The 26,480-nt window shown below is 37.7% G+C and overlaps 1 protein-coding gene across 4 annotated transcripts in view; it reads left to right on the forward strand.

Annotated features, from left to right (window-relative positions):
- The window catches only part of DIAPH2 (diaphanous related formin 2), a 245,851-nt gene that overhangs the window by 27,440 nt on the left and 191,931 nt on the right, over window positions 1-26,480 (forward strand). For all 4 annotated transcript variants that reach the window (XM_075435212.1, XM_075435213.1, XM_075435214.1 and 1 more), the window contains 12 exons: window positions 5,715-5,854; window positions 6,224-6,298; window positions 6,385-6,454; window positions 7,072-7,208; window positions 8,395-8,503; window positions 10,935-11,045; window positions 12,955-13,073; window positions 14,020-14,136; window positions 15,232-15,350; window positions 16,819-16,883; window positions 18,680-18,784; window positions 21,147-21,782. In XM_075435212.1, coding sequence (XP_075291327.1) covers window positions 5,715-5,854; window positions 6,224-6,298; window positions 6,385-6,454; window positions 7,072-7,208; window positions 8,395-8,503; window positions 10,935-11,045; window positions 12,955-13,073; window positions 14,020-14,136; window positions 15,232-15,350; window positions 16,819-16,883; window positions 18,680-18,784; window positions 21,147-21,782 — 1,803 coding nt within the window. The remainder of the gene's footprint in view (window positions 1-5,714; window positions 5,855-6,223; window positions 6,299-6,384; window positions 6,455-7,071; window positions 7,209-8,394; window positions 8,504-10,934; window positions 11,046-12,954; window positions 13,074-14,019; window positions 14,137-15,231; window positions 15,351-16,818; window positions 16,884-18,679; window positions 18,785-21,146; window positions 21,783-26,480) is intronic.

A 26,480-nucleotide genomic window follows, 5' to 3' on the forward strand; every position in this document is an offset into this window, starting at 1 on the left:
TTGGACTTTTATCTTGGATTTTAAAGTTCAGTGGGCATAACTGAAGCCTTGTTTTAACAAAATAGTTGTCAACTACCTCAATCATGTTTATCTTACTAGTAGAAAATAATTGATTACACTTTTGAGGGATCTGTTCTTAAGTTTTCAGGAACCTATCTCCAGATACTTCAAGCTCACTGATAACTAATCTGTTCATTGTGAGCAACAAATATAATTTAGGTTTGTCTTGCTTTTTATTAAAGGCAATCGCTTGAAAATTTAAATTTACGGTATTTGGCTTCATTCTGTTGAGACATGGATTTTTTTAATGGTCTAATTGTTAGTATTCATAGTTTATTGTGGGATGTGTCAGCTGCTGGATACATCAGTGTGAGAGTAAGATTAATATAAAGGATTCAGAAGCTCAATTAATAAGCATAAGATGAGATCACTCAGCATAACTTTTCTCTGATAAAGTGCTCAGCTACATTCTATGTTATCATGATAGAATTTAGCAATTTTTTTTTTTACCAAGTATTTGGGACTTAATTTGTTGGCTTGAATTCAGCAAATTTTTCTTTCCTGGAAAAAAGGATTTTTGGGGGAATGATTATGTATACATTTTAAACGATGGCTGAAAGCGAAGATGTTCTTTTTAATTATGAATGGAGTTTATTTTTTATTGCAGCCAAAACACACTTTTCAGGTACTGGAAGGTTTTCTACTTAGGTCATAATCAGTACTTAGATTTTGTAGAAAAAATAATGGAGAACATTCTGTGACTTAAAACTGCTGAGTGATTACTTCAGATGCACTTAAATATATAAGCATATAGCATGTAGGGATAAAGAAGTTGCTGCTGGCTTTGTTATATTCAGTGGCCTTTAAACAGACTTTTCTGTTGTATTCACCAGTGTTTTTTAGTTTTATATAGAGTACTGGTTCTTAACACTGGTGGAGGAAAACACATAAGCACAGTGAAGGTAGTTAAAGGTATTACATTTCTGAGGGGAGAAATTATTAGTTCTTCAGTTCAGTGCATCAAAACCAGTTTTAAGGACTTCCTGATGCCAAGTGATTTCCTTATGATATGAATTAGCCTGAACAGCTGTTTTGTGAAGAGATTGTTTTATGAGGGGAAACTGGTATGTGCAGAATGGGCAGTGGAGGAACTCTGTAATACCTGTTTTCTTCAGTGTGCCTTTTAGTTCGGAGTGTGATGGAGAGCAAGAGTAGTTACGCACTAAAAGCGTGCTTCTGTACAGATAACTTGCAAAGTGGTAAAATAAGAAATGCTGCTCTTGGAGTATGACTTCTGCATATTGTTGCTGAAAGACTGCATGCCTCTTGTTGTGCTGCTTCTCAGTTTATGTTTTTATAGGTTTCGTCCTTTGCAAGTTGATTGCATCTACTGATATGAGTAGTTATTTTCCTGAAGATTTACAGATTTACTGTGGTTAGGGAGGAGAAGAGTTTTGGGCTGTTGATGCTAGTGCTGTTGGGTTGTAGTGACAATTGTAGGCAAGAGGTTTGCCTGTTAATGGGGAGTTTAAAGCTTTAACTTTTGAGTTTTACTTGGGGTCTCAAGCACTGGTGCCCACTTTTCGTGTTAACTGCCTGCAAAGTAACCTTTCCTTGCTTTTATGGACAGTGATAATTGCATTGAAAGGGCAGCTGAAGAGGTTGAAATGTGTTTGGCTAATATCTACAGGGTGAAGTGTGTATGAACTGTATAGACTTCCAGTTTGTAGTTAAGGAGCTGATAGGGTGTTTCCTCATAGGCTGAACAAGGATACTGCTTTTCTAAGTCCAATGTGCAACAACTAGAGTATATATGGTTTAAAAAAATAATTGAAAATGCTTTTATTGCTTTCCTGAAGACAAACAACACCCCCCCCCCCCCAAACTTGTCTTATCTGACTTTGTTATTATACTCTAATTAAAATATAGTGGGTTATTTGCTTGACATAGAAACTGAATTACATTAATAAAGAGTATGCAAAAACTCTTCAGTTAGTCATTGGCGAGGGGGAAAGTGTAAGTTATCACTTCTCTTCATTAATAATTTTGGTGGTACCAGTTACTTGTTTCTGTGTGAAGAGTGGTTTATTTTCTAAATTACAGAACAGGTATAGTGAATTGGATAGAAGTGACCATCTATGATATTGTGAGATTTCTATTCAACGTACCGGCTGCCAACATTCTCACGGAAGTAACCACTGTCTCGTGGTAGCAATGTACTTAGGACTTCTTCAGCTGAACTCAGCTTTAGCTTGAGACCTAATGAGGTCTGAATTGTCTGGTGCCCCAGAGAGGAGCAGTTTGTGCAGGCTTTTCTGACCTGTATTTTAACTGTTACAGCCCATCCATTTGGTTCAGATGTGCTCCGCAGTCCTTTACCACCAAGTCGATAGAATATCTCCTTATTTCCCTATAGAGGGCAAAATGCTTTTGGTTTCCCATTTTGTTAGAGGTTGGTTCTCAGGCGTGTTTACAGGCCTCTGGTGGCACATCTTAGTAGCCTATAAAGCTGGACATGTGCTAAGTCCTGGGTGAGGAATTTTTTAGTCTAGCTAACAATTTTGAAATCACCTGGATTCCAAGTAGAGTAAGATAAACTGAAACAGAAATCTCTCTAATATTTTAATTGTTGCCTAGTTTTCTAAATATTAAAAAACAAACTTGCATAGAGAGTAAATGGAGCTTATTTTTCATTATACCCTGCACTGTAAAGTGTCTGTCCTGTCTCTATGTCACTGTCGTCCCTTAAACCTTAAAATGTACCCTATGCACAGATTTGAATTGATTAGATTTGCCACCTTCGTAGGAAAGAAAACTAGGTTTTCTTTTATATGCTTGTGTTTTTGTGTGAGACTTCCAGGAGTTCCTTTAAGCTTAGTTTTTCATTAAAACGTCATCATTTCTAACTTCCTCAGAGAGGGATTTTAAAATGTTTGGTCCAGGCTTTCATTTGAGTTGTCATGAATTAATAATTCTATGACTTAATTGTAATACTGTGAAGGTGACTGGTCGTAAAGTAATTTATAAGATTTTCATTCTTAAGCATTGATTTAATCTCTGAAAGTTCTGGTGTGGGACCTAACCCTCTGAGTTCCTTTGCACTTTGCTTTTGCCTTGGTCTTTATTAGATGCTCTCACATAAAGCATATCTTTCACTGAGGTCTTGTACTTCAAAGTAAATGAGAAGTGTATATATTAAAATCTAATCAATGTAAAGGCATAGCATTACTTAAAAATACTATTCCGATCAAACTCTCTTTGAATAGGGAAATAAAAGAAATAACACCTGCTTGTAGCATTCTGATTAGCATGGCTAGAGGTAAGAGTGGATGGAGACTGAAAAGTTGGTTGCGGAAAATAACAGAAAGTAATCCTGTTAAGCTGAGAATTCTGTAGCTGAACTGGAGTATTTGGGTGAAAGGTTTTGAGAGTGGATTTTTGAGCCATCTTTAGTGGTCATCTGTTCTGAAGAGGGGGGAAAAAGGAAGATGAGAGAGTTCCTTTTTGCTCTGCAGTTAAAGGTGCCGAGTCATAGAAACAGTGAAGCATGCTTGTCCTGTAAGGCACGGTAAAGAGGCTAAGGCGATCATGCTGCCAGTTCCTCTAACTTTTAACCTATTTTAACTGGTTTTGAGGGAGTCATAGGTCTTCTGAAAACAAGACACTAGGCAGAGGAGAGGGGCCTCACTAGTGTCCTGGACAGGTAGAAAGAGGAGGCAGCAAGAGCACACCTCGGTTTAAATATGAAAGAAAACATAGCAAAGACCTTAAACGCCTCACTGGAATGGGAATCTCCTTTGGAGCCTGCAGCAGACCACAGTGGAAGGGCTAACTGCAGGAAATAATCTGTATGGAAAAAGAAATACCTTTTGCTTTCTGGAGTGCTTTTCAGGGTCTGGCTTAACATGTAATGGCATTTGACTGAAGTGGCCATTAGGTCATCTCTCTATAGAATTTTGTGGCTTACAGCAGCGCTTCTGTTCTCTTATTTTAACCTTAGGGTTTGGGGAACGGCTGTTGTCTCGAGTGACAAAAACTCTACCTAGTTTTGTGTAGATGGCGGACATTAGGTACACATAAGCTCTTTCTCAGTTTCCATCCAATGAAATGAATGGTGTAAAGCTGTTCCTGTTTTCTGGTTCTTTACCTTACGGTCTTTCAGAGTGATGATTTTTCTGAACTATGATGTTTTTTAATATGTAGTGCTAGTATACTTATCTGATTTAAAGTCCGTTCCTACTCTTATACAGATACCTTCCATTTATTTCTGGTTCCTTCGGTGGAAGGGCATCTCTTTGTTGAGGAGGTTGATAGTGACAGCTTGTAGTTCTTTTATGTCCTATTTACTCCTCTTTGCCTCGGTCCTTTGGTGTATAACTGGTGTGTGTTGTCCAGCTAAAGGTGCTGCGCATATCAGCAAGAAACATCTTCAATCTTGTCATAGTCCAGAGGACACTGTTGTCTTAATGCATTCACAGTCTGTCAGATTTTTGTTTTGTTGATGTGAGGAGAAAGAATCTGAAAGTATATTGTAAACATTAACATAGTTCTGTTATATGTGTTAATACTGGAAAGCATATAGGTCAAAATTGTTGAGTTAAATGTAGACAAGTCATTTTGTCATCAGCCATACTTAGTGTCAGTTTTGGAAAATGAACGGTAAGAATTTGAATAGAAGAAACCAGAAACTTTGGAAAAAGTGTAGCTTTTTGAAAAAGAGACAATTAGAAGATAACAGTAGTTGGAGAGGTTCCTGATACAATTAAAACCAAATACACATAAATCCTATTCCAGGTCAGGCACTTTTCATATTGCGTTCACACCCATGACATCTTTGTCAGGTTCTCTTCAACAGACCATTTAGAGCTAAGGAGCTTTAGGAACTGCGTATTAATCATAACCACTCGTCTGAGATAAGCCTGCTTTTCTGCAGCTTGTCAAAGCTGTACAAAAACTTAGTTACACCCCCTGGTAAAATGCTTTGTATATGGTTATGATTACTACAGCTTTCAAAAACTGATTGTCAGGTATTTTACCAGTGATATACCTTGTAGGCAGTTATTCTTCTGTAGTAGCATGTCAGCAGGGAGATGAGCTCATTGTGAAATCTTTCATATGATTCTTTTGTAGCAAACAAGATCCCCTAGAGAGCTCTGTTAGTGGCCAGACATGAAATCATGGTACAGCAAGAAATCATCGAGCCATGCGGTTGCATGATTTTAAAAATACTGATTTAACAGTTGATGCATACCAGCTCCTTCTGGAAGTCATTTTCAGTGGATTATCTTCTTCTTTTCCTTTGGAGAAGAGAGAACTGATTTTAGAGTCGGGATATGTCCATAGTGTTAGTGCACAGCTTTTTTGAAACGGAGGGCAGGTACAGTGGGAATGATCAGACAAGCTTAATAACAAGTGTGGAGGTTTTTGTGTGTGTCTGTTTGTGGTTGTTTCTAATCACGGTGTTGTGAAGCAGATGTTAAATGAGAGCGTGTAGCAGTTAAACATGCTAATACAACTGAATGATGGAATTAAATTTTTGTATCCAGTATGGAGTGCATGCATTTTAGTCAAAGTGAAGAAGAGTCCAGAAAAATATTTATCCTTGTGATGCAAAACCTAAAGTATTAAACACTTAGGACAAATCAAAGTCAGGTGTCTTTAATAGTTTACAGGGAAAAAAGTGATTTCAAGCAGTGTTCTGTCTTCTGTGATAGGGTGGACTGAAAAACAGCAAGCATGAATGCACACTGTCCTCGCAAGAATATATTCATGAATTGCGATCTGGAATTTCAGAGGAAAAGCTTCTTAATTGTCTAGAGTCTTTGAGAGTGTCTCTAACTAGCAATCCAGTCAGGTAAGTAATTTCTGCTGCAGTTTTCATCATGCTGTTTTTTTCTAAGCAATAAAGAGTTGTGGGGTTTTTTTTGGAACCAGGGTAATTATGCTAATGCTTGTTGGCATGAGAAAGTAGTTCTCAGCACACTGGAAATTGGTAAGTGAAACGTTTGCAACTGTGTGCAGTATGTTCTCGCCTTTCACAGCGGTGCTCAACAGCTCCTAGTTGGTGGAAGTAAGCATTTGTCTTAATGGTTGATCAGGTTTTCCTGGAAAGTGAGACTTAAAGCGGCATCTATGAAGAGATGTACAAGCAGTATTGGAGACATAACTTTGCAAGTTTTACGTTTGATTAAGAAATTGAAAGTATTTTTCTTCCTTTTTCCAGCTGGGTTAACAATTTTGGACATGAAGGTCTTGGACTTCTCTTGGATGCATTGGAAAAGCTTCTGGACAAGAAACAGTAAGGACTCAGATCATCTGAAGGGAGGGGTGGGGGAGCTTGTGAAGATTGTTTGTACTTATGTTATTTTCCTCCTTCCTTTCAAGGCAAGAAAGTATTGATAAGAAGAATCAACATAAACTTATCCAGTGCCTCAGAGCATTTATGAACAATAAAGTAAGAGATGCTTAAAGTTCAAATACTTCTAGCATGATTGTTTTTTGTTGACTTCAAGATCTGTGTAGCATGTTGAATCTCAGAAAAGGAAGGAAAGCTTCTATATCCAGTGTCAGCTGACTCTTTGGAGATGCAGGTCTTAAACTTAGTATAATTTTTTGTTGAGAGTCTTGTTAATAAACCTGTCTCAATATGCATTTTGTCTTAGTTTTGTTACATATTATGCCTTTTTGGAAGTAAAATATTTAGCCAACAGAGGATGATAGTATGGATTTAAGGTGAGTGAATTCAGAAATTTTCATGCTGTTAAGGTGTTTCAGATATAGATGGAAAATTAGAAATGATTTGTTTTTTGGTGGATACATGATTTTACAAGATGTGGTATCTTCCGTAGGAGCTGACTCACTCTCTTTCTTAGGAGAAAGCCTCAAATGTAAGATCGGGAAAACTGACTTGTGTCCCCAAGTGGTAATACCAGAAGGTTGTAGTATGGTGTTGCCAAACTTCATATGGGGGTGAGGGGGCGTGAGGATTCCTAAGGATCTGAAGCCCAAAGATGATGATGAGTATTCGAGGCAAATACAGTCTTTTCACAGTAAGCTTTTTGTTTCTTTAAGTACGGATTGCAAAGGATTCTAGGAGACGAAAGAAGTCTCTTGCTGTTATCAAGAGCAATTGACCCAAAGCAACCACACATGATGACCGAAACAGTGAAAATACTTTCTGCTATCTGCATTGTTGGAGAGGAAAATATGTAAGTATGACATTGAAAAAATTTTTTTCTTTTTCTTTGGAATGCTCATGAGTTGTCAGTTTGGACACAGGTGAGGGGATTTGTCAGTGAAAAAAATGTAACCTGTTAAGTCTTTACTTTCTTAATGTAGTTTAAATAAAAAGAGACTTTTACCTGTTCTGATGCATTAATCCAGTATTAGATCAGACCGAAGCAAAGGAGCAGAGATCTACAAACCACGGCTTAAGTGGAAAGTCTGAAAGGACTGATTGCTTACTGTAGAGAAGACTTAATGAGCCATAACTGTTCATAAGGGGCTGCTGAAAAAAGATATATGTTATTTCGTGTATCTCTGAGTGTGATCAGGGATTGTGAACTTTTAATTGCCACAAGGAAAGCTGTCAGCTTTAAAGACACTTTAGAAGAGTATGTGGTAGCATGGGGCACTACTGAGCCTGTCATTGTGGGGAGGATCAAGACTGGTGCATCTCCCCTCAGGAAGGGAGATGAACTTACTATATTTGAAACTTACTGATTTGACACCACATATTAAGATTTTTCATTAGTTCAGAAGATAATAATATAGAAATAAATATATGCATGGATTTTATTAAAATATCACCTCTCTACCTAAACATAACAGATTTGACAGGAGCAAAAGGTTTACATTTATAACTGAAGTTTTGAACAGTTCAAGTTAGAGTTATGCAGCACATGTCCATGAGCTTTTTTAAAATAAAGATAATTGGTTGGCATATGTTTGCTTTGAATTACTGAGTGTGTTAGTTTACTGAAGGTTAAAAACGGCAAGCTCTGTGTGTTCTGTGCAATAAATAGATAGAAACATTTTGTTTTCTGCAAAGACAGTTTATTAGAATTCCCAGATGTTAAACATGTCAGCTAGTACCTAGTGCACAATCTTGCAAAGGTAGTGATTTTTTTTTTTTTCCCCTCGTTGGTCGTTTCTTAGCTGAAAGTTACAATAATTTAGAGATTTATTCACTTTTTAAATTTCAACATTAATTTTATAGATTTTATCAATTGGTTTTTTGGTTTATTTCCAAGTTCATATAGAAAAGTGTAGATAAATGCGATCAGAGTCTCTGTCAGCACACTAAAGTCTTGAGTTGTGTAAATAGCGGCGAAGCATCTTTAAAATGAGAAAGCTGGCTGTGGTATGCTTTTTGACAGTTTCTCTTTCTCTCAGTCTGGACAAGCTTTTAGGTGCGATAACAACTGCTGCCGAAAGGCACAATAGGGAACGTTTTTCTCAGATTGTTGAAGGGCTGGAAAAGCATGAATTCTTACAGCTGCAGGTGGGTTTACTTTTTTATATGCTTACTCATACTTCAGAAATAATCTGAAATACTAGAAGACTGTGTGTTATTTTATGATCTTTAAAATATTAACCAGCAAAATTTTTTAGTGCTATTACTTCAGTACTCAGTAAGAGAGGAAAACCAAATAGAAATGGCCTGCTGATAGAAGATTTTCTAATTGTTAACAGTGTGAAACCAAGAAACTCACTTTTTCATCCCAAAAATAAGATTGATAAGTCTTGACATTAATAAGAAGAGAGTAATTGGTGATATTCCTTTTCTTGGATTCCAGATGTAATGCTCAAGTAACAAGTCTATGAAATTATTTTATTATCTTTGTCACTACTTAATCTTCTTGATTCAGTGATTCTGTGATTCTTGATCGGGAATTTTGTGTGGTTGAATGGACCGAAAAAATCCAGCTCTGTCCTCTGAAATATTTTAGTTATTGTTACTGGAGCCCAGAGGAGTTGGAGTTTAAGGAGCTGGAGGCAGTGCTCCCTGTATATCATTTGGGTTTAGGGAGGAAGCACGAAAAAGTACTCTTAAGTTGCATTGCTTGTTTAAACACCTCCTTTTTCCCCAGTCTTGCCCCACCCAAAGTAAACAAAACCTCCTGTACTTAGGGCTTTGAACTGATTCCGTTGAAGTAATATATTTGTGAAAAGACAGAACAAGTTTTTGTGGTGCTCGTGTGGTTCTAAACTAAACTCAAATACCCACCTCAACTGGAATGCCTTAACTGAGCATACACTTCAAGTATCTTGCTGTTTGAAGTACCTTTGGTAGGAACATACTTCTAGTATGGTTTATGAGTCATGTCCTACATCACATGTTCATTGCTGGTTGTGTGTCAGTGGGCAGAGTTTTTTATTCTCTGTATGTACCTGAATAGCACAGGAGTTTTGGTTGCTATCAGAATGCAAGCTTTTTTTAATTGCTTTTTATTGGTAACTGCAAGTGTTTACATAGAGACCTAAGTGGCTGAATGTCCTACTGAAGGATGACTTTGAGTTATTTCCTGCTTGTAATACAGTATTTATACAGATTTTGTATTGCTAAAATTTGTATTTCAGCTACCATGGCTGAAAGACGTGGAAAAGTAGAATTCAAGCATGGCAGGTGTATCTGCGTGGAAGCGACACCTTTTCCATTATTAGATCATATATATGTCAGCTGTAGTTGTCTGAACGCTATGTTTGCCATCAGTGGTTCTTGTTTCAGAGCTCATGAGTTAACGATTTTCAATAAGTTTCTATAAATGACATTGTAATCTTAATAATGCTATCATAGAAGAATTCATTTTGAAGTTGTCTTCTACTTTATGACCTTGTTGATTTAAAACAAACAAACCCAACCACACAACATTCCTGCTCCTCCCCAGCCCAAAACCTCACTTGTATGTCAGTAAAGGTACAATTGCAAGACTCATTAAGTTGTTCCTGACAAAATCGTTCTTTACTTGTAATGTATTAGCACAAGCCATTAAGCCAGAGTCTCTTCTGGCAAAAGCAATCATAGCAGATGGTACCTCTTCTCTCTATTAATTTCAGATTGGACATGTACTTTGGCTTGTTAAGTCACGTCATAGTAGTAAAATAACAAGAATCATTCAAGCGAGCATGATGATACTACATTATCAGAAGATGCAGCTATATAAAGGGAGTGCCTTTGAAAGGGTGTTTTAACAGAAATTTAAGACTCCATAAGGTGTTTCATTAAAACTAAATAGTGAATGTAATTAAAACAGGAAGGGTGCTGTATCTGACTTTTCTCTGCAGCTATTGATTTTTATTTATTTTTTTTCTACTCTGATGCTACTTCTGTTTGCAGTTGACATCTTCTGCCAGACTTGATATTTCCCTGGAGTCCCATTTTAGTCTTTTAATGTGGATCAGCACTATTGTCTACCTGTTTTAAAGTAAATCAATTAAAGTGCACAGCTGTTCAATTGAAGCATTAGCCAGTATCCTAAGACTTCAGGCATTTTGCGAAAGTGCTTTGCAGGAGTGGAAAAGACACCTGGTGATGCAAATTATTTCATGTATGGGTGTGTTTGGGGTGGGTTACTTTTGCTTTTTTTAAAATTTTCGATGACTGTAAAAACAGGTTGTTTTCAAGTTGGTGAATACTGAGGAGAAAGAGAAGGACTTGCAATGTGGAACTGTAGTGTGGGAATAACTTTCTGAAATGAAGTATGATCCTTTATGTGATACAATTTTGACATAGCAGAAGCACTCACAATATGAAAGCAGAGCAGTATTTGATGCTGCTGAAATAAACCAAATTCAGGTGTTGCATGTATGCTGCATAATAAATAATGTTAATCTCTTGACATCTGGTTTTACAGTTAAACTGAAATAGTCAAAGACAGTATTTATTTTCATTCCATACATACTAATTTTTTTGCCTATATTTCCATTAACAGGTAGCGTGTATGCAGCTCATCAATGCCCTTGTTACATCTCCAGAAGATCTTGATTTCAGGATACACTTGAGAAATGAGTTTTTACGTTGTGGTCTGAAGAAAATATTGCCTGTAAGTCATTTGTAGATGGGATCTGATCACAGTTAACTGCTTCTGAATGTTGAAGATAACCAAATTGTTTTGCTGAGAGTAGCGGATGTGCAAGATTGGGGGTGGGGAAGGTCAGACCTGGAAAGGACCATCATTCCAAATCTGCTTTCATTCTGCATAGTTGCAAATTTAGGGCCTCGTGAGCTATGTAAACCAGAATGGCAGTTGAAACAAGTCAGTATATTAAAAATGAAATTAAGCTTGTCAGATTTAGCATAATGAGCTCAAAGCACATGCAGTGAATGTGAGTCTGGCTGTGGAACCAATCTTGGCTTAACTTTCTTTGTGTATGCTGTTCCTGTTGTTTTCTGTGAAATCTGTTTTTGTTTAATCTGCTTTCTGAAAATGCATGTGGAGTTTTTAAGGAAAAAATCAAATTGGCTCCTTCATTCTCTTGGAGACTGCATGTCTTCGTGCAACTGCAGAGAAGTATGCCTTTACGGGTAGTTGCGTATGAATGTTTGTGAGTTAGGGGTAGGCTTTATAGCTCTTAAGCATCACAACGGTTTCTTGGTTACATCAAGAATATGTATAATCAAGCTATTCAGCAGTTCCTCTAAAAGGTGAGAAAAATTAAAGAGTACATGCTTGTATTTGGCCGAAACAGAATTTGCATCAATAAGTGCTTAAAAGATTTAAGAATTGGGGGTGGCTTAGGTGGCAAATAAACTGTAATGTAATAAATCATGATAGAAAACTTCATATACCTGTATGTCAGTACACTCTGAGTTTAAAAGCGATTAATATTTACTGATAACAGTCTTTTCTAAAAATCTTGAACACCTATTGTGTTGAAATTCTGAATCTAGTAAGGTTAGTTAATATACAATCTGTAATATCAACTAAAACAGTCAGTACTGTCTTGCTTATTGTCTATTTATAATGTATTAATTACAACGTACACATTGAACTCAGGTCATTAATTCTGCATGGAATCAATGTCCAAGGTAGAGGAGTGGTTTTTTTAGATTACAAATCAACTTTCTTAATGACAAAGCATCTTAAGAAGACTTCATGCTCTTATCTGTGCTTAGGGATAAACTTTCAAGAAATTTGTAAATGAGAGTTTCTTGAACAAAAAACATCAAGAGGAGGATTCGTATTTCTCTCAGTCTGTCCAGATTCCCCATAGCCATTTCTGGTTTTCAAACATTAGAACTAATATGAGTTTCTACTTTTTTTGGGAATATACATGGTTGCCATTCAGTTTGTGCGTATCCAGTTATGACAATTCCAGGCCGATTTTCATTTAAAGCATGTAGTGCATTCACAGTAACAGCTTTTGAACTAGTTTCATTTTTGTGATTTGCCTAGTAGGAAGCTAAACTCGATTCTTAAGTGTATTGGAGACAATGCTTATATTTCTTACAAGAAAAACAAACTTTTCCCTGCTCCAAGTACCAATTTTGGTTTTGTTTTTTTATTTTTGAAAGTATTTCTCAATATGCTGTGGATGTTTTTATGCTATGATCTCCAGTAACTTAATAACAGAAATTGTAAGCATATCTTTTTTACACTTCTTTCGGCTTTTTAAGTTCACTTTAATTAATGTTTTGAAATATCCTTTTGCTATTTTTTTTGAAGAAACTGACATTAAAAAGCATAAACTGCTGACTATGTCCCATTAAGAGAGCTCAACTCAATTAGAAGGCTTCACATTTGTTCTGCAGCCCATACCTGCTGTATTTGCTGATATTTTGCTTTAATTTTTCTCAGTTGTGCAATTACAATAAACAAACCCAGGCACTGAGTTACAGCTTACTGCTATTCCAAAGGTTAATGTCTTACGTTTTATCATGATATAATCATTGAAGGGGGTGAATTCTTGCTTTAAGAAAGGGAAAATTAAGATATATGCCTTGAAAAATAGGTCTTGAAAGATAAGGAAAATGAAGAGCTTGATATTCAGCTGAAAGTGTTTGATGAGAACAAAGAAGACGACTTAATTGAACTGTCACATCGTCTCAATGATATCAGAGCTGAAATGGAATATCCTTTATAGAAAAGGTGTTACAACTTGTTGCATTGTTTAGTAACTATATTAAACATAAGGTGGAATGTTCTATGTGCAGTTTGTCACGGTGGTGTATCTTACCAGGGACTTTATCAAGCAGATTCCGCTTGTTTTGTGTTAAAAATTTGTTTAGAAAATTAGTGCTTCAATTTGCATGTCAAATGTAAGTTATTGGGAGCTGAATTAATTTTTCATAAATAACATTCACTAAGCTAAACTCTGGCTTCTAATACATGAAGATATAAAATTATACCCATGGAACATTGAGTTTGAAGGAAAATGAGTTCTTATTAACTAGGTTGGAACAAGATTTGTAGTAGGTTCTGAAGCACGCGAGATGCACACCTTCTCCAGTTGTGAAGGAGCAGTAAATTTCAAGTTACCCGAGTTCAGAATGGTTGCTTGCAGTTTTTATAAGAGTAGCAGCTGGTACTTAACAGAAGAAGGTAGATGCAATCAACGACAGGGTTGTTGCATTATTATCATTGCTGTTGCATTGCAGAACAGGTAATTATTTTTCTCCTTTAAGAAGTTGTAATGATTGACTAGAGTGTATTTGCCAATAGCCTGGCTCACTTCAGAATGAAAATGAAAGCCTCGTATAAAAGATATTTTACAGGATTCTGTAGTAATAAGTATGTAGTAAGTATATAGTATGATCTTTCTGAGTAGTAAAGAAACCTGCGTTAGTTTTTAGACAGGGGACAGAGTTTCTGTGGATAATCTTAGTGGAAAAAGGATATTTACTAATAAGGATAGTAGTTCAGAGTGTTGAAGGGTTTTACTTGAACAACATGAACAGCATCTGGTGAACTGGGTTTGGGATGGGGTGGGTGTTTTGGTGTGTAGAGAGGTTTTTGTCCTTTTTTTTTTAAATTTTTTGGTTTTTGAGTTCTTGTGTTTCCTTAACAATGTTTGCACTGATGTGAATGAAGTATTTCATCTGCTGTATAACATGTTGAAAGATACGTCTTCTGAAAATTACTTCTTGTCAATTCTCCAACATTTTCTTCTCATCAGGAATGATTATTATGTCCGGTAAGTGTCAGCTGTCAGGTTTGGTTTTAGGAAGGGGTAGGGGGAGGAACAGAAGTCAAGACCCTGGTAAACTGAGTCGCTCATAATCACGCATGAATAGTTGCTCTGTAACTGATGTGTTATTTGTTTTTCTGCTCAATGTTAATATTGAAAACACCTTGTTAAATATAATAATGCTTATTTCAAAGACTTGAACCTTATTCTAACACCCTCCTCCCAAAATCTCTTGACTTGTTGAGCACTTTTTCCTTTATTGAAGTTTCATAGCTTCATGACTTCAAAGAACTTGGAAGTTAATTGAGTAACTAATAATTGAAAATACTTTCAGTGCCTGGTGTCTTGTTTTTTCAATGTAAGCTTCACTTATGTGCATCTTGTAGTGTCTTAGCAGTGTCAAACTACCACTTATAAAATCCTGTTTTAAGAAGTAGTTTTTTTGCTATAAAGGCATGATAAGAACAATTGATATGCAAGATGATAAAATTAAGAAGCAAAACATAGCCTGAGAAGTCTTGAAGTTTGGGGTTTTATTTTTTAATTTTGAAGTTTGGAATATCATCAATTTAGGTTTGAAGGTTTACTACTTTGAGAGCTCAATGGTATGTGAAATTGAGATGTAATGTCTTGCACTGGTGAGAACTAACAATTTTGAGCAGAGTCCCCTAATCTTAGAAGTTCCTGATGTTGTGTAGAGATGTATATCAAGCAAGTAAGTTAATTATTAACTCATTTTCTAAGTAGTTGAATACTGGTACTGCTGCCAGTGATGGAATTCACTGAGTTGAGAATGTGCTAAATAATTCTTGCAGCATATGTTGAAAATACTAAAGACATTGTTTTATTTATTATTGTCTGGCAAAGGATAAATGAAAACTGCACAGTGTTTAGCAGAGTCCTGAGCTTCAGATATCCTTCTGAGAAACTGACAACAGTGCTTTATTAGCCAGAGTATAAATAAGACTTTTATCTTGATCCTTTTACTGACAATTGTGTAATTCATATATTGGGAGTTAATGTTGCCATTTTTTTTCCCCTCCATGTTGCATATGTGATTGTTCATATTCTTATTATCTCGTAAAATGTTTTCTTTTTTAGACCTCAGTATTACAAGATAATAGAAGAATGCGTATCACAGATAGTATTGCACTGCAGTGGCATGGACCCGGATTTTAAATGTAGAGGAAGAATGGACGTGGATTTTACTCATCTTGTTGGTTTGTATATTATAAGCAACTTTACCTTGTTTTACTGAAGTACACTTTTTTCTTTGTATTCTTCTGTCTAGACTTAAATTGACTGTGTGAATTCTTTCAGTTTTCTGGAAATATGCATGTAAGCTACAGGTGTACTTGTGGAGAAGGCCAGATCAGACTCTGCAGCTTTTAGTAAAAAGACACTGATAGAGTTTTCTTCTCCAAATTTGCCTTGACCTGTATCTGAATACCATAGTCTTAACCAAAAATTGCTTTTTCATAAATTCTGTGAATTTGAAGTATGTTACAAACAGAAAAATTTACATTAGCATTAATTGTTAGTGGATTTATAGTTTTTATAAGGTTCATTCTAAGAATATTTTCTGTAATATTTTCCAAGTATTTGAGGTTCGTTTAAGGCAAATTAATCAGTTAAAGCGTTGAGGGTCTGTGGATGTTCATGTCATATGGGAAGGAAGCAGCTGAATAAATACTATATTACTTAAATGACAGTTACCAGCATTGATAAGTGTTTTATGCTTTTCTGAAGATTGGTGGGGTAGATAGTGTTCTTGAAATACAAGGGCATCTCTGGAGTAAATATTTCATAGGGGCAAGTAATTACTCTTAGAGAATGCATTTATTTGGGAAAATGTTCTTTTTTTGGTGATGTGACAAAAGGAGCAAAGAAAGGATGTTATACAGGTTGACTGGGGGGGGGGGGCGGCGACAGCGAACAGGCGAGAAATTGCTTTCTTAAAGGTATCCTGCATATCTAAGAAGTATTTCTGCCTTTTCTGTTCACTTATGACTCCAGGAACATGATCACTTGATCTTATATTAAGGTCTTGCCTCACCTTGCCTTCTGTTTCCCTTGACCTACTAGTTTTAGGGATAACTGGTTTGTCTCTCCGTGCCAGTTCCTACCTGTAATACATAGTTACTTGTATTTACCTCACTTATAAAAAGTTTAGAGTTTTACACTACGTAAAAGTCAGTGGAAGTGTTTTGTAATATTCTTGAGTGAAAAAATCTGTGCTGTGCAGTCTGTTCAAATTCTTCTTGCCTATGGAATAATTCTACTGAAGTAAGGAAATGCCTAATTTTGGATTCCTGATCTGAAAAGGACGCTTTCTAGTTTGAAACCTCAGAATTAATTATTACTTCATACTAGTGTAAAAATCCTTTTTTCATCTCTTATTTAGTAGTAGATTCATATAAAAGAGAAGGACATGCAAACAAATATGTTGGAGACAGAATAACTATGATCTTCAACTTTCTTGGTCACGTGTCCTCACCACTTCTTATATTTACAGATTTTGCTTATCAAAATAATTCACCAGATGTTTGGCCAGAACAACCTAGTAATTCATTGTATTTTTTGTTTTTCTTTGTGTTATGGGGTTATAGGGTAGTTATGGCTGGAAGGCACCTCAGAGCTGTGATATGTTTTACCTGACTTCTGTGTGGTATTTTGTTTAAAATCTAGATGCATGTGTGGACAAAGCTAAAGTAGAGGAGAGTGAAAAGAAAGCAGTAGAATTTTCCAGAAAGGTGAGTCCTAATCGTCACTCTTTTTAGGGTATGGAACAAAAGGCTGACTCAAACATCACAGGCTTGCTTCACAGAAGAAATGCAGTGGAAAGTGGGAAATAGTGTATCTCACAGGCAGGATGTTCTTTCACATTGAAGTGCTCTGTGTGTATGCAAGGCTCAGATTCCAGCTTATGTATCTTCAGCTGTATTCCTGTAGACAACTGATGGGAAAAATTCCACTAGCTATTTTGTCCTGAAATACTTAGTCATAGTTAAATACCTGAAGGGAAGGTATGTGCTTAAAGAAAAAGGTGTGGGGGGAATACTGATAACTCTTCATCTAGCATTGTTTCAGAACCTGAGGAAACTCGTTGATAAGCAATGTCATTCAATGTTTGAAAAAGCATCAACTCTTTAGGCACAGAGGTGCTAACACTAAAATACTGCTTTGTTTTCTTATAAAGCCCACGATAAATTGCTTTGTTATGATGGAGAATGATTTATTTCCTTATTACTCACGTTTAGGAACCTTACAGTGCATTTTGGAACCTGTTTTGCTAGCATTTTTATTCTTTTAGTCCAGTTCTCTTTTATTGGGAGCTTGGTAAATAAGTCCTATTTCGGTCATGGGCAGTTTTCATTTCTTAGTAGGTACAGGAGAGGATAGACAGATAAAATTCTTTCTGTAGGAAGAATTGCAATGGAGTGTGTTTCTTGTAATAAAATTTTGTTGTTTTTTTTTTTTCTGAAGAAATTCACGCTTATACTTCTGGTTTTATCACTATTGGTGTTTGTGCTGAATGTATCTTGCTAAACGTGGTTTCCAAAAGTTACTTAAATTCCTGTTTCCTAGAGTATGTTATTGGATAATTTGTTAATCTCGGCTCATCACATCCTGTCCAAGGAGATAAAATGCTGAATGTACTGTATTAACTGCAGTAGTGCTAAAGTTCATACACATTGTTGTTGTGTATTAAAAGCATTCAAAATTTTGATGTTTGGTCTGGCCTAAGAAGCCTTTTGCAGGCCAAAAGGCGGTACATGCTCTCGAACATCATGATTACAAATTTCAAATGAAGAGCTGAATGAAGTTGTTAGCTTTTCTCTCTTCAGTGTTAAATGTGGGTGCATTTTTAATAGGAATTATGGTGTCTGAGCTTTATAGAAACCAAATTGTTGTGGTGCTTCCCTGGCAGAGTTATTTATCATAATATACTTTGTTAGTGGCAGTCAATATGTATTCTTCCTAGTGATAAGTTACTTTGTCCTCTGGAAGAAAGAATAGCAGAAGCTGTTGAAGAAGCTAATAATCTCTTCAGCCTAACAAACAGCAGTAGGATGAAAATATACAGCAAATTTTTCACAATCATGTTGTAAACTGGACTGCCATTTTATATGGGGGCATAAAGACTAAAGGGATGACTGACTTCTTTGGATACCTCCTTTCTTATGTCACCTTATGGATGATACTGCTGAAGCTGCACACATTTCTCTGCAGGTTTGAGCTCACTGTATTATATGCATACCCGAGTTTAATTTAAGATGTCTGCAAAGTTCTGTCAGAGGGGAAAAAAACCTGTCAAACTTCCAGTTGCACTACGTAGCTGGATCTGAGTAGTTCTGTGTCATGACTTACGGATGGAAGAAATTATGTTGTACTAGAAGACATACTGGAAAAATACTTTTTTTTTTTTTTTAAGTTAAAAGTCCGGCTATTGGTCTTAGTTCTGATATTGTCTAATGAATTCCTGAAAGTATAATATCTAATGTGGACATAAATGGACAAACACTTCTGCGCTGGTTAATCTTTACAGTTTGATGAAGAATTCACAGCTCGTCAAGAGGCACAAGCGGAGCTTCAGAAACGAGAAGAGAAAATCAAAGAACTTGAAACAGAAATCAAACAGCTACGAACCCAGGTAATAAAACTAAATCGCATTAAGTTCCACAGTTGAATTTTATTTCAAAAAAAGTGCTGAAAATTAATTGCCCGGGAGTGTATCTTCTCTATGGAGTTTGAAAGGTATGTTGTATTGATTTGTTTCTAAGCCAGCGTAAGCTGTGAAGGATAGTTCATGGAGGTAACATTGTTTGCAAACAGTAGTATATTCAACGTCTGTCACAGATATTTGGTTTGTTGAGGAAGAAATTTCCTTAGGCTATGAGAAGTTTGAATCTAGCCTGAGTTGTTTTTTTTTTTTCTTCGAAGTACTTGTTTATACTTTTACATCATTACTTCTGTATGTTTTGCAGAAAGTGTTTGTTTCGGAAGGCTTTATACTTGAATTGCAAAGGTGGAAATCGTGATAGCTGTACATGCACATATATATACCTTTCAGCATGTGCATGCCACTGATAAATTTTTTTTTTGAACTCTGGGTACTCATAGCCATTTCTAAAATGAATATTGCACTAGCTTTATACAGTCTTACAGGTAAATCTCACAAAAAATACAAGACCTTATGGAAGTGGAAGGTGATAATTAATTTCAGCAAAGCTGATTTTACTTGCATTCATTTCCTCATGTATTTTGCTCACGAGCACCAAAACTGTATCTCCAAGTGATCTGTCCTGGATCACTAGTGAAGCAGAGAGGACAAGAAATGCTGCCTGTTAAGCCTCTTGGAAAGTCTTGAGTTTCTTTTGTTTAATGACAATGAATTAGGTTTTAGACAGGTCTCTTATATCTTAGGAACCAACAGGTACTATGATTTGGTTTTTTTTTACCTCAGCCTGGCTTAGTTCCTCCTCCTTCAATGTTAGGCATGGTCTGCCTGTTGCCTTTGTTCCTCGTTGTGGATATCTTAATGCCTGTGGTCTCACTTTCTCTTTGGGGAAGAAGAGAAAGAATAGCATATGATGTGTTATAACCTGGTTGCCATCATCCTGCTTTCTTTTGCTGTCAAGTTGTCTGTGCTGTAGCCTCATCAGAGCACTGACCTTCTCACCTTAACGTGGGCATGTTACATGGCGTTGAACAGTTGGATTGCTGCTCATTGTGTCCTTTGCTATCAGTACAAGTCATTCTTGTAACCTGTGGCGTCTTATGGTTTCTTACTCTGTTTTCACACAGCCGCTTCTGTTCATACTTCGTTCTTTCCAATTTTAGTGTTTGTTACAAATATCTACAGGACAATATTACACTGAAATTTGACCAAAAATTTATTTTTAGTCTAATTATGAATCCTGCTATATTGCTTCTAACAGAGTTCAGATTGTCCAGACATTACAGCTCATTCACAATAATGATACAATTAAAAGAGATACACTAGCTTTGTAGTATCTATACCTTTTTTTTTTCCTCTAGTGTTATGCTCCTCATACAGTTTATTGTGACAGTTATTTGTAGGTGCACTCAGACTTTTCTCGGATTGATTTTTTTTTTTTGTGCGAACTCTTACTTTCTTTAAACTAGAAACAGTAAATAATTGTGTAGGGAAATAGTGTGCAAATTAGATTAAATGAACAGCCTATATTACATAATAATTTTATAATAAAAATTACAAGAGGAAATAGAATACAAGCTCCCCTGGTGGTTTGTGCATAGCTCGCAATGCTGCTTTTTAGCGAAGGACAAAAATCTGTGAGGAATTTGTGCTAGGCTAGGATCACATTATCACTACAGAAATCTCTCTGATGGTTTAACATGCTGCTGTTTCTCTTCATTGTTCCTTTTACAACTTATTAGAATGGATATTGTGATTGCTTTTCCTTCCTGTCAACACAGAAACAACTACAGACAGATTTAAAAGGAAGTATGATTGTTTTGGACCGTGTGTCCCATCTCCCCCTCCTGCCCCAGCCCTAAGATGTCAGGATTGTTATGAACAGCTGTGGTCCTATAACCTCTTGCACTGTGATAGCTGCCTCAGTGATTTCTGTGGATAATTTTCCACCAGCAGATTAACGTTGTTAAAATTCAGCATGGTTGTTACCATCTCTGATGCCCCAGCTTGCCAGGATATCCTAAGTGGGATTAATGTTTTGTGCATTGGTAAGAAATAAAATGCTGTTCTGTTCACTTAAATGTTACTGCTACTATTAAATTTTCTTTAAAATGGAAACAATATGTTTTTATAAAAATGGTAGGTTATTCAGTTTACTTGGCAGTTTTATGGTACATGGTATATTCTGTTGTTGTTGTTTCTCATTTAAATAGGAGAATGGTTGCATTTCTCACTTTCTTGAGGTACAGTTGACTACAAGGCATCCTAGTTGGTTCAACTTCATATTAAACCTCCTCCCCACCCTGATGAAAAGAATTCCTCTTTTATATTTCAGGGTCCTCCATTACCTCCAACCCTTCCAAGTGAGACTGCGCCACCATCTCCAGCATCTGCACTACCTGGTGGAGCAGCACCTCCTCCACCACCTCCACTGCCTGGTGGAGCAATACCTCCTCCTCCGCCGCCACCGCCTCCTCTACCCGGTGGGGTAGTACCGCCGCCACCGCCTCCTCTACCCGGTGGGGTAGTACCGCCGCCACCGCCTCCTCTACCCGGTGGGGTAGTACCGCCGCCACCGCCTCCTCTACCCGGTGGGGTAGTACCGCCGCCACCGCCTCCTCTACCCGGTGGGGTAGTACCGCCGCCACCGCCTCCCCTACCCGGCGGGGTAGTACCGCCGCCACCGCCTCCCCTACCTGGTGGGGTAGTACCTCCGCCACCGCCTCCACTACCTGGTGGAGCAATACCACCACCGCCTCCGCTGCCTGGAGGGGCAGCACCTCCTCCACCGCCTCCACTGCCTGGTGGGGCAGTACCTCCTCCTCCACCTTTTGGTGGGCCTCCAATGCCACCACCTCTTGGAGGTGTTCCTTTTGCTCCCTTTCTGGTGACACCAGCATTACCACATGGGATGAAGGAGAAGAAAAAGTATAAGCTGGAAGTCACAATGAAGAGAATCAACTGGTCAAAGGTATTGCAATGTTTGTTTTTATTCCCATTGAAAAAAAGTGGCTTTTGAGGAATAAGGAGGTAATGTGCTAGGGCTTACATTAGATTGTTAATAGTACTCATGTATGAGGAATTCATTCCATCCTTTATCCAAAACTTTTTTGATGCAGTGATTGTGATTCAATTGGTATTGGTTTTCAAAGACATCTTGTGCTATGGGTAAGCTCCAAGTGTTTAATGCTGCCAAGAGCCCATAACACCCCATATTCTGGGGATACCTGCAACTAGCAGCTCTGAAAAGTTCAGCTGATTTTATATAGTGTGAAGTTCTACATGTTTTCAGTTGCAATTGATATTTGACTTGCCAAGTGAGCATTCCAAAGGTAAAATGTCTTGTTTAAAGCAGGTTTAAGTAAGTTATCAAGCAATTACAATATTTACTTTAGATTGTGTTGCTACTTTTTTCAGCAAAAACTTGAGTTAAAGTATTGCTGGGTTTTAGGAGGGGAGAAATGAGTCTTGAAGTAGACAAATGGGTGGAAAACTGTTGGGAAGACTGCCATTTAGGAGCTTTGACAATCTGGCAGTTGACAGAAAGAAGGATCTCGAGCCAAGGGATAACTACAGCTCTTTGCATAATTGAAGTAGCTGAGTCTGAGAAATGAGAGGCTGTTGAGAAAGGAGATGTGTGAAGAGGTTTTACTTGAGCCGTTAGGTATAAAATGCAGTAGAAGTTGGTATGAATGGGTACGTGGAATTTTGAAAGACATTGCAAGACTGAACTCTGATTTTAGTTTTGTCTTCTCTGGGTTAAACAAGCTGTGAGAGCCATAAATTATGTGTGTTATGATTTTTTTTTTTTCTTGTTATTTTGAGGACAGGTTGAAAGTGGATCAGGCTTTCAGAGACTATAATTTTAGCTTTATCTTCTCAACAGAACAGTGCATGATTGCTTTGGTTATGCCTTCAGTGAATTTCTTTTCAGAATGAAGTACGAGTGAAACCACTATGGTGGCAATTCATTAAGTTATCTAGTTTTATTTTAAAAGCGTTGCATGAAACTTGAAAACTTAACTAGCTTAAAAAGGGAAGGGTGGAAGAGTATTGAGGAAAGCATTTTTCCTAATGAAAAGAAATAACTACTTTTACCGTGATAGTAAGTATACAGACTTAAATTGCTAAAATATTCTGTTTAAGGGCAGATGTCTTGACTTGAGGTTAAGAATTATTTTAAGATGTCCTCTGAATGAATACACTAGTTCAGTATAAATTAAACCACCTAGTTAAGAAATGAAGCTAATAGCTTTGTATTTATATTTCTTTTGTTCTTGTGATATGTTCTGGAAGTTTGAAAGGAAATTTGACTTTTATTGCCTTACCTGCCTGTCAGTGATAGTTCAAACACTTGAACAGCATTTTTCTTTCTCTGAGCAAGGCACGAGTTTACCCTGTTAAGACGGTTGCAAAACTTACCAGAAAGTTCTGAAGGCAATGGTGTTATTAAGCATCAGTTTTTATTGTGAGCATGGAAGAAATTTTTACTAGAGTGAATTTTTAACTGCCTGGTTTTGTGTGAAATTATTACTGCATTTGAGTTAGCAGTATGTGCTTTGATATTAAACTGGAGTTAAAGTTATGGCTCTAATAGAGTTGTGAAGCTGATGTTCCTCTACTCTCCTTTACTTCACAAATATAGTTGATACTGTATACTGTCATGGGTTTTTAAATGAGATTCTTGTTCACAGAACTAGGTGTTTGATGTTTGAAAGATGCGTATACTGGGAAGCTAACTTAGTTCCAACACAACATTCTTTTTAAAGCGTGTTTTTCAGCAAGAGATTTCTTTGCGTGAGAGCTTTCAGAGAACGTGTGGGGTGGGTTTATGTAACAACAGCAGGAGGTGGCAGTAGGTAGCTGCTCTATTTTCCTTCTCTTTTGGCTCTGTCGTGGGGGCTGGTCTGAGAGGACATCTGTGACTTCTCTGAGGTGGGTGGAGTATGATCGGTGGATGAATGCTCACTAAGCTACCTAGTTCTCCGGAGAGTAGCTTGTATTGTTGGTCTGTATCAAAGCAGAGTAAAGAACTGTGATGACCGAAATGAAAAGATGGGGCATCGATCTGTTAGGTGCAGTGAATATGAATTGTGGCTTTGCACGAAGTTGCAAACACGTATCCAAACCATGAGCAATAGTTCTAAAGCAGTTTTGAAACATGGACAACAGCATGCTGTTTCATATAGAAATCTTCTAAGTTCATGGTGTCTAATGCAGTTGTAAGTTCAGAAACTGTTGTAAGTTCAGGTACCTGCACTATGATGGTATTTGTAGCTCAGTAATCTCAGAGATCTAGGACAGGGCTATGGCCACTGGGAGGAGCTACGGGGCTGCTCAAGTGAAATGTTTGGGCACCATTAACTTCCAGTGAAGGTGAGCTTCTACACAGTCTTAACATGGTTATATTTAATCAAATTGCATTTTTTAAACCATCTTAAAAAAATAAACATTTACTTGAGCAGTAAACTGCAAGAATAATCTCTGATTTGCAAACTAACCTGTAAGATCAGTTACTGATTATTACTTGCCACTCACTATAGTCGGTCACTTTGTGACAAGAGAAGTTATGCAAGTATCCAGGTGTATGTTTGTGTACATGATGGTTTAAAGTCCCTTTTTCATCAGTATAGCTACTGTTCCTTCCATATGAAGGAAATAATTTTAGGGTACTAGATAATTGCATCTGTCTAAACTATCACATCGTAAAGGCAGTTTGTGGTTAGCAGTCTTTTAGTGGTATAAAATGCGGTAGATGTATTGAGGTTTGCTGTAGAAAAATACATAGATCATCAAGTCATCAAGGCAAATCAAAGGAGGACCTTTATAAATTGAATGGTATCTGGTTTGAGCTCTAGCTTGGACTTCAGTGTAGTTTGGCTGGATATCTGCTACTTATTTTTGAAGGTACTCAATCTCTGCACTACCAGCTAGTGTCTGACACTTTCCTTGAAAACCATATTTTAGCTCAATAGTCTGTTCTTACCAAGGACTTAGTAAAATCAAATTGTTGATGAAAGTAATCTGTTAAGTGGCTACAGATGGTAATTGCTGACCTTAAGTTGCAATTTATCATTGAACAACTGTTGAACATGTAATTTAAATCTCACTCTGAAATAGTGCAGGTTTTTTTCAGGATGTTTCAGAGCTGGTAAAACTGTTGGGATATTCGTATGGGTGTAGATAGACATCTGTCTATGAAGTTCGATGTTATCGCGTTGTCCTGGATGGAGCTGGATGACATGAGGTGCCAGATGTTGCTCCTGGCTGAAGAGGCTGTATCTTTTCAATATGAAGCCTCTGAACCTCTGTAGAATATGAGGTTTGAGACCATCTAAGGAACCTGAAGATGCACAAGTCCATCGGTCCTGAGGGAACTGACGGATGAAGTTGCTAAGCCACTATCCATCATACTTGAGAAATCGTGGTAGTCCAGTAAAGTTCTCACTGACTGGAAAAGGGGGAACATAACCCCCATTTTTAAAAAGGGAGGAAAAAAGAAGACCCAGGGAACTACAGCCCAGTCAGTCTCACCTCTGTGCCGGGCAAGATCATGGAGCAGATCCTCCTGGAAACTATGCTAAGGCATGTGGATAATAAGGAGGTGGCTGGTGACAGCCAACATGGCTTCACTAAAGGAAAATCATCCCTGACATATTTGGTGGCCTTCTATGGCAGGGTTATTGCATTGGTGGATAAGGGAAGAGCAATGGATGTCATCTACCTGAACTTGAACAAAGCATTTGATACTGTCCCACATGACATCCTTGTCTCTATATTGGAGAGACATGGATGTGACGGATGGACCACTCTGTGGATAAGGAATTGGCTGGATGGTTGCTGTCACAAACAGTTGGGTCAATGGCTTCATATCCAAGTGGAGACCAGTGATGAGTGGCATTCCTCAGGGGTCAGTGTTGGGACTGGTGCTGTTTTGCATCTTTGGAGACATGGACAGTGGGATTGAGTGCACCCTGAGCAAGTTTGTTGACAAACACCAAGCTGTGTGGTGCGGTTGACACACTGGAGGGAAGGGATGCAATCCAGAGGGACCTTGACAGGCTTGAGAGGTGGGCCTATGTGAACCTCATGAAGTTCAGCAAGGCCAAGTGCAAGTTCCTGCACCTGGGTTGGGGCAATCCCAAGCACAAATACAGGCTGGGCAGAGAATGGTGTGAGAGCAGCCCTGCCGAGAAGGACAAGGGGTGCTTGTTGACGAGAAGCTCAACACGGCCCAGCAATGTGCACTCACAGCCCAGAAGGCCAAACGTACCCTGAGCTGCATCCCCAGCAGTGTGGGCACATGGCGAGGGAGGTGATTCTGCCCCTCTGCTCTGCTCTGGTGAGACCCTGTGGGAGTCCTGCATCCAGCTCTGGAGCCCTTAGCACAGGAGAGACCTGGATGTGTTGGAGCAGGTCCAGAGGAGGCCACAAAAATGATCTGAGGGCTGGAACAGCTCTCCTGTGAGGAAAGGCTGGGAGAGTTGGGGCTGTTCAGCCTGGAGAAGAGAAGGCTGCGAGGAGACCTTATAGCAGCCTTCCAGTGCATGAAGGAGGCCACAAGAGAGCTGGAGAGGGACTTTTTACAAGGGCATGTAGTGACAGGACAAGGGGTAATGGCTTTAAATTGAAAGATAGGAGATTTAGATTAGATACAAGAAATAAATTC

Source organism: Opisthocomus hoazin, chromosome 14, assembly GCF_030867145.1.
Source record: "Opisthocomus hoazin isolate bOpiHoa1 chromosome 14, bOpiHoa1.hap1, whole genome shotgun sequence".
NCBI classification, from domain to species: domain Eukaryota; kingdom Metazoa; phylum Chordata; class Aves; order Opisthocomiformes; family Opisthocomidae; genus Opisthocomus; species Opisthocomus hoazin.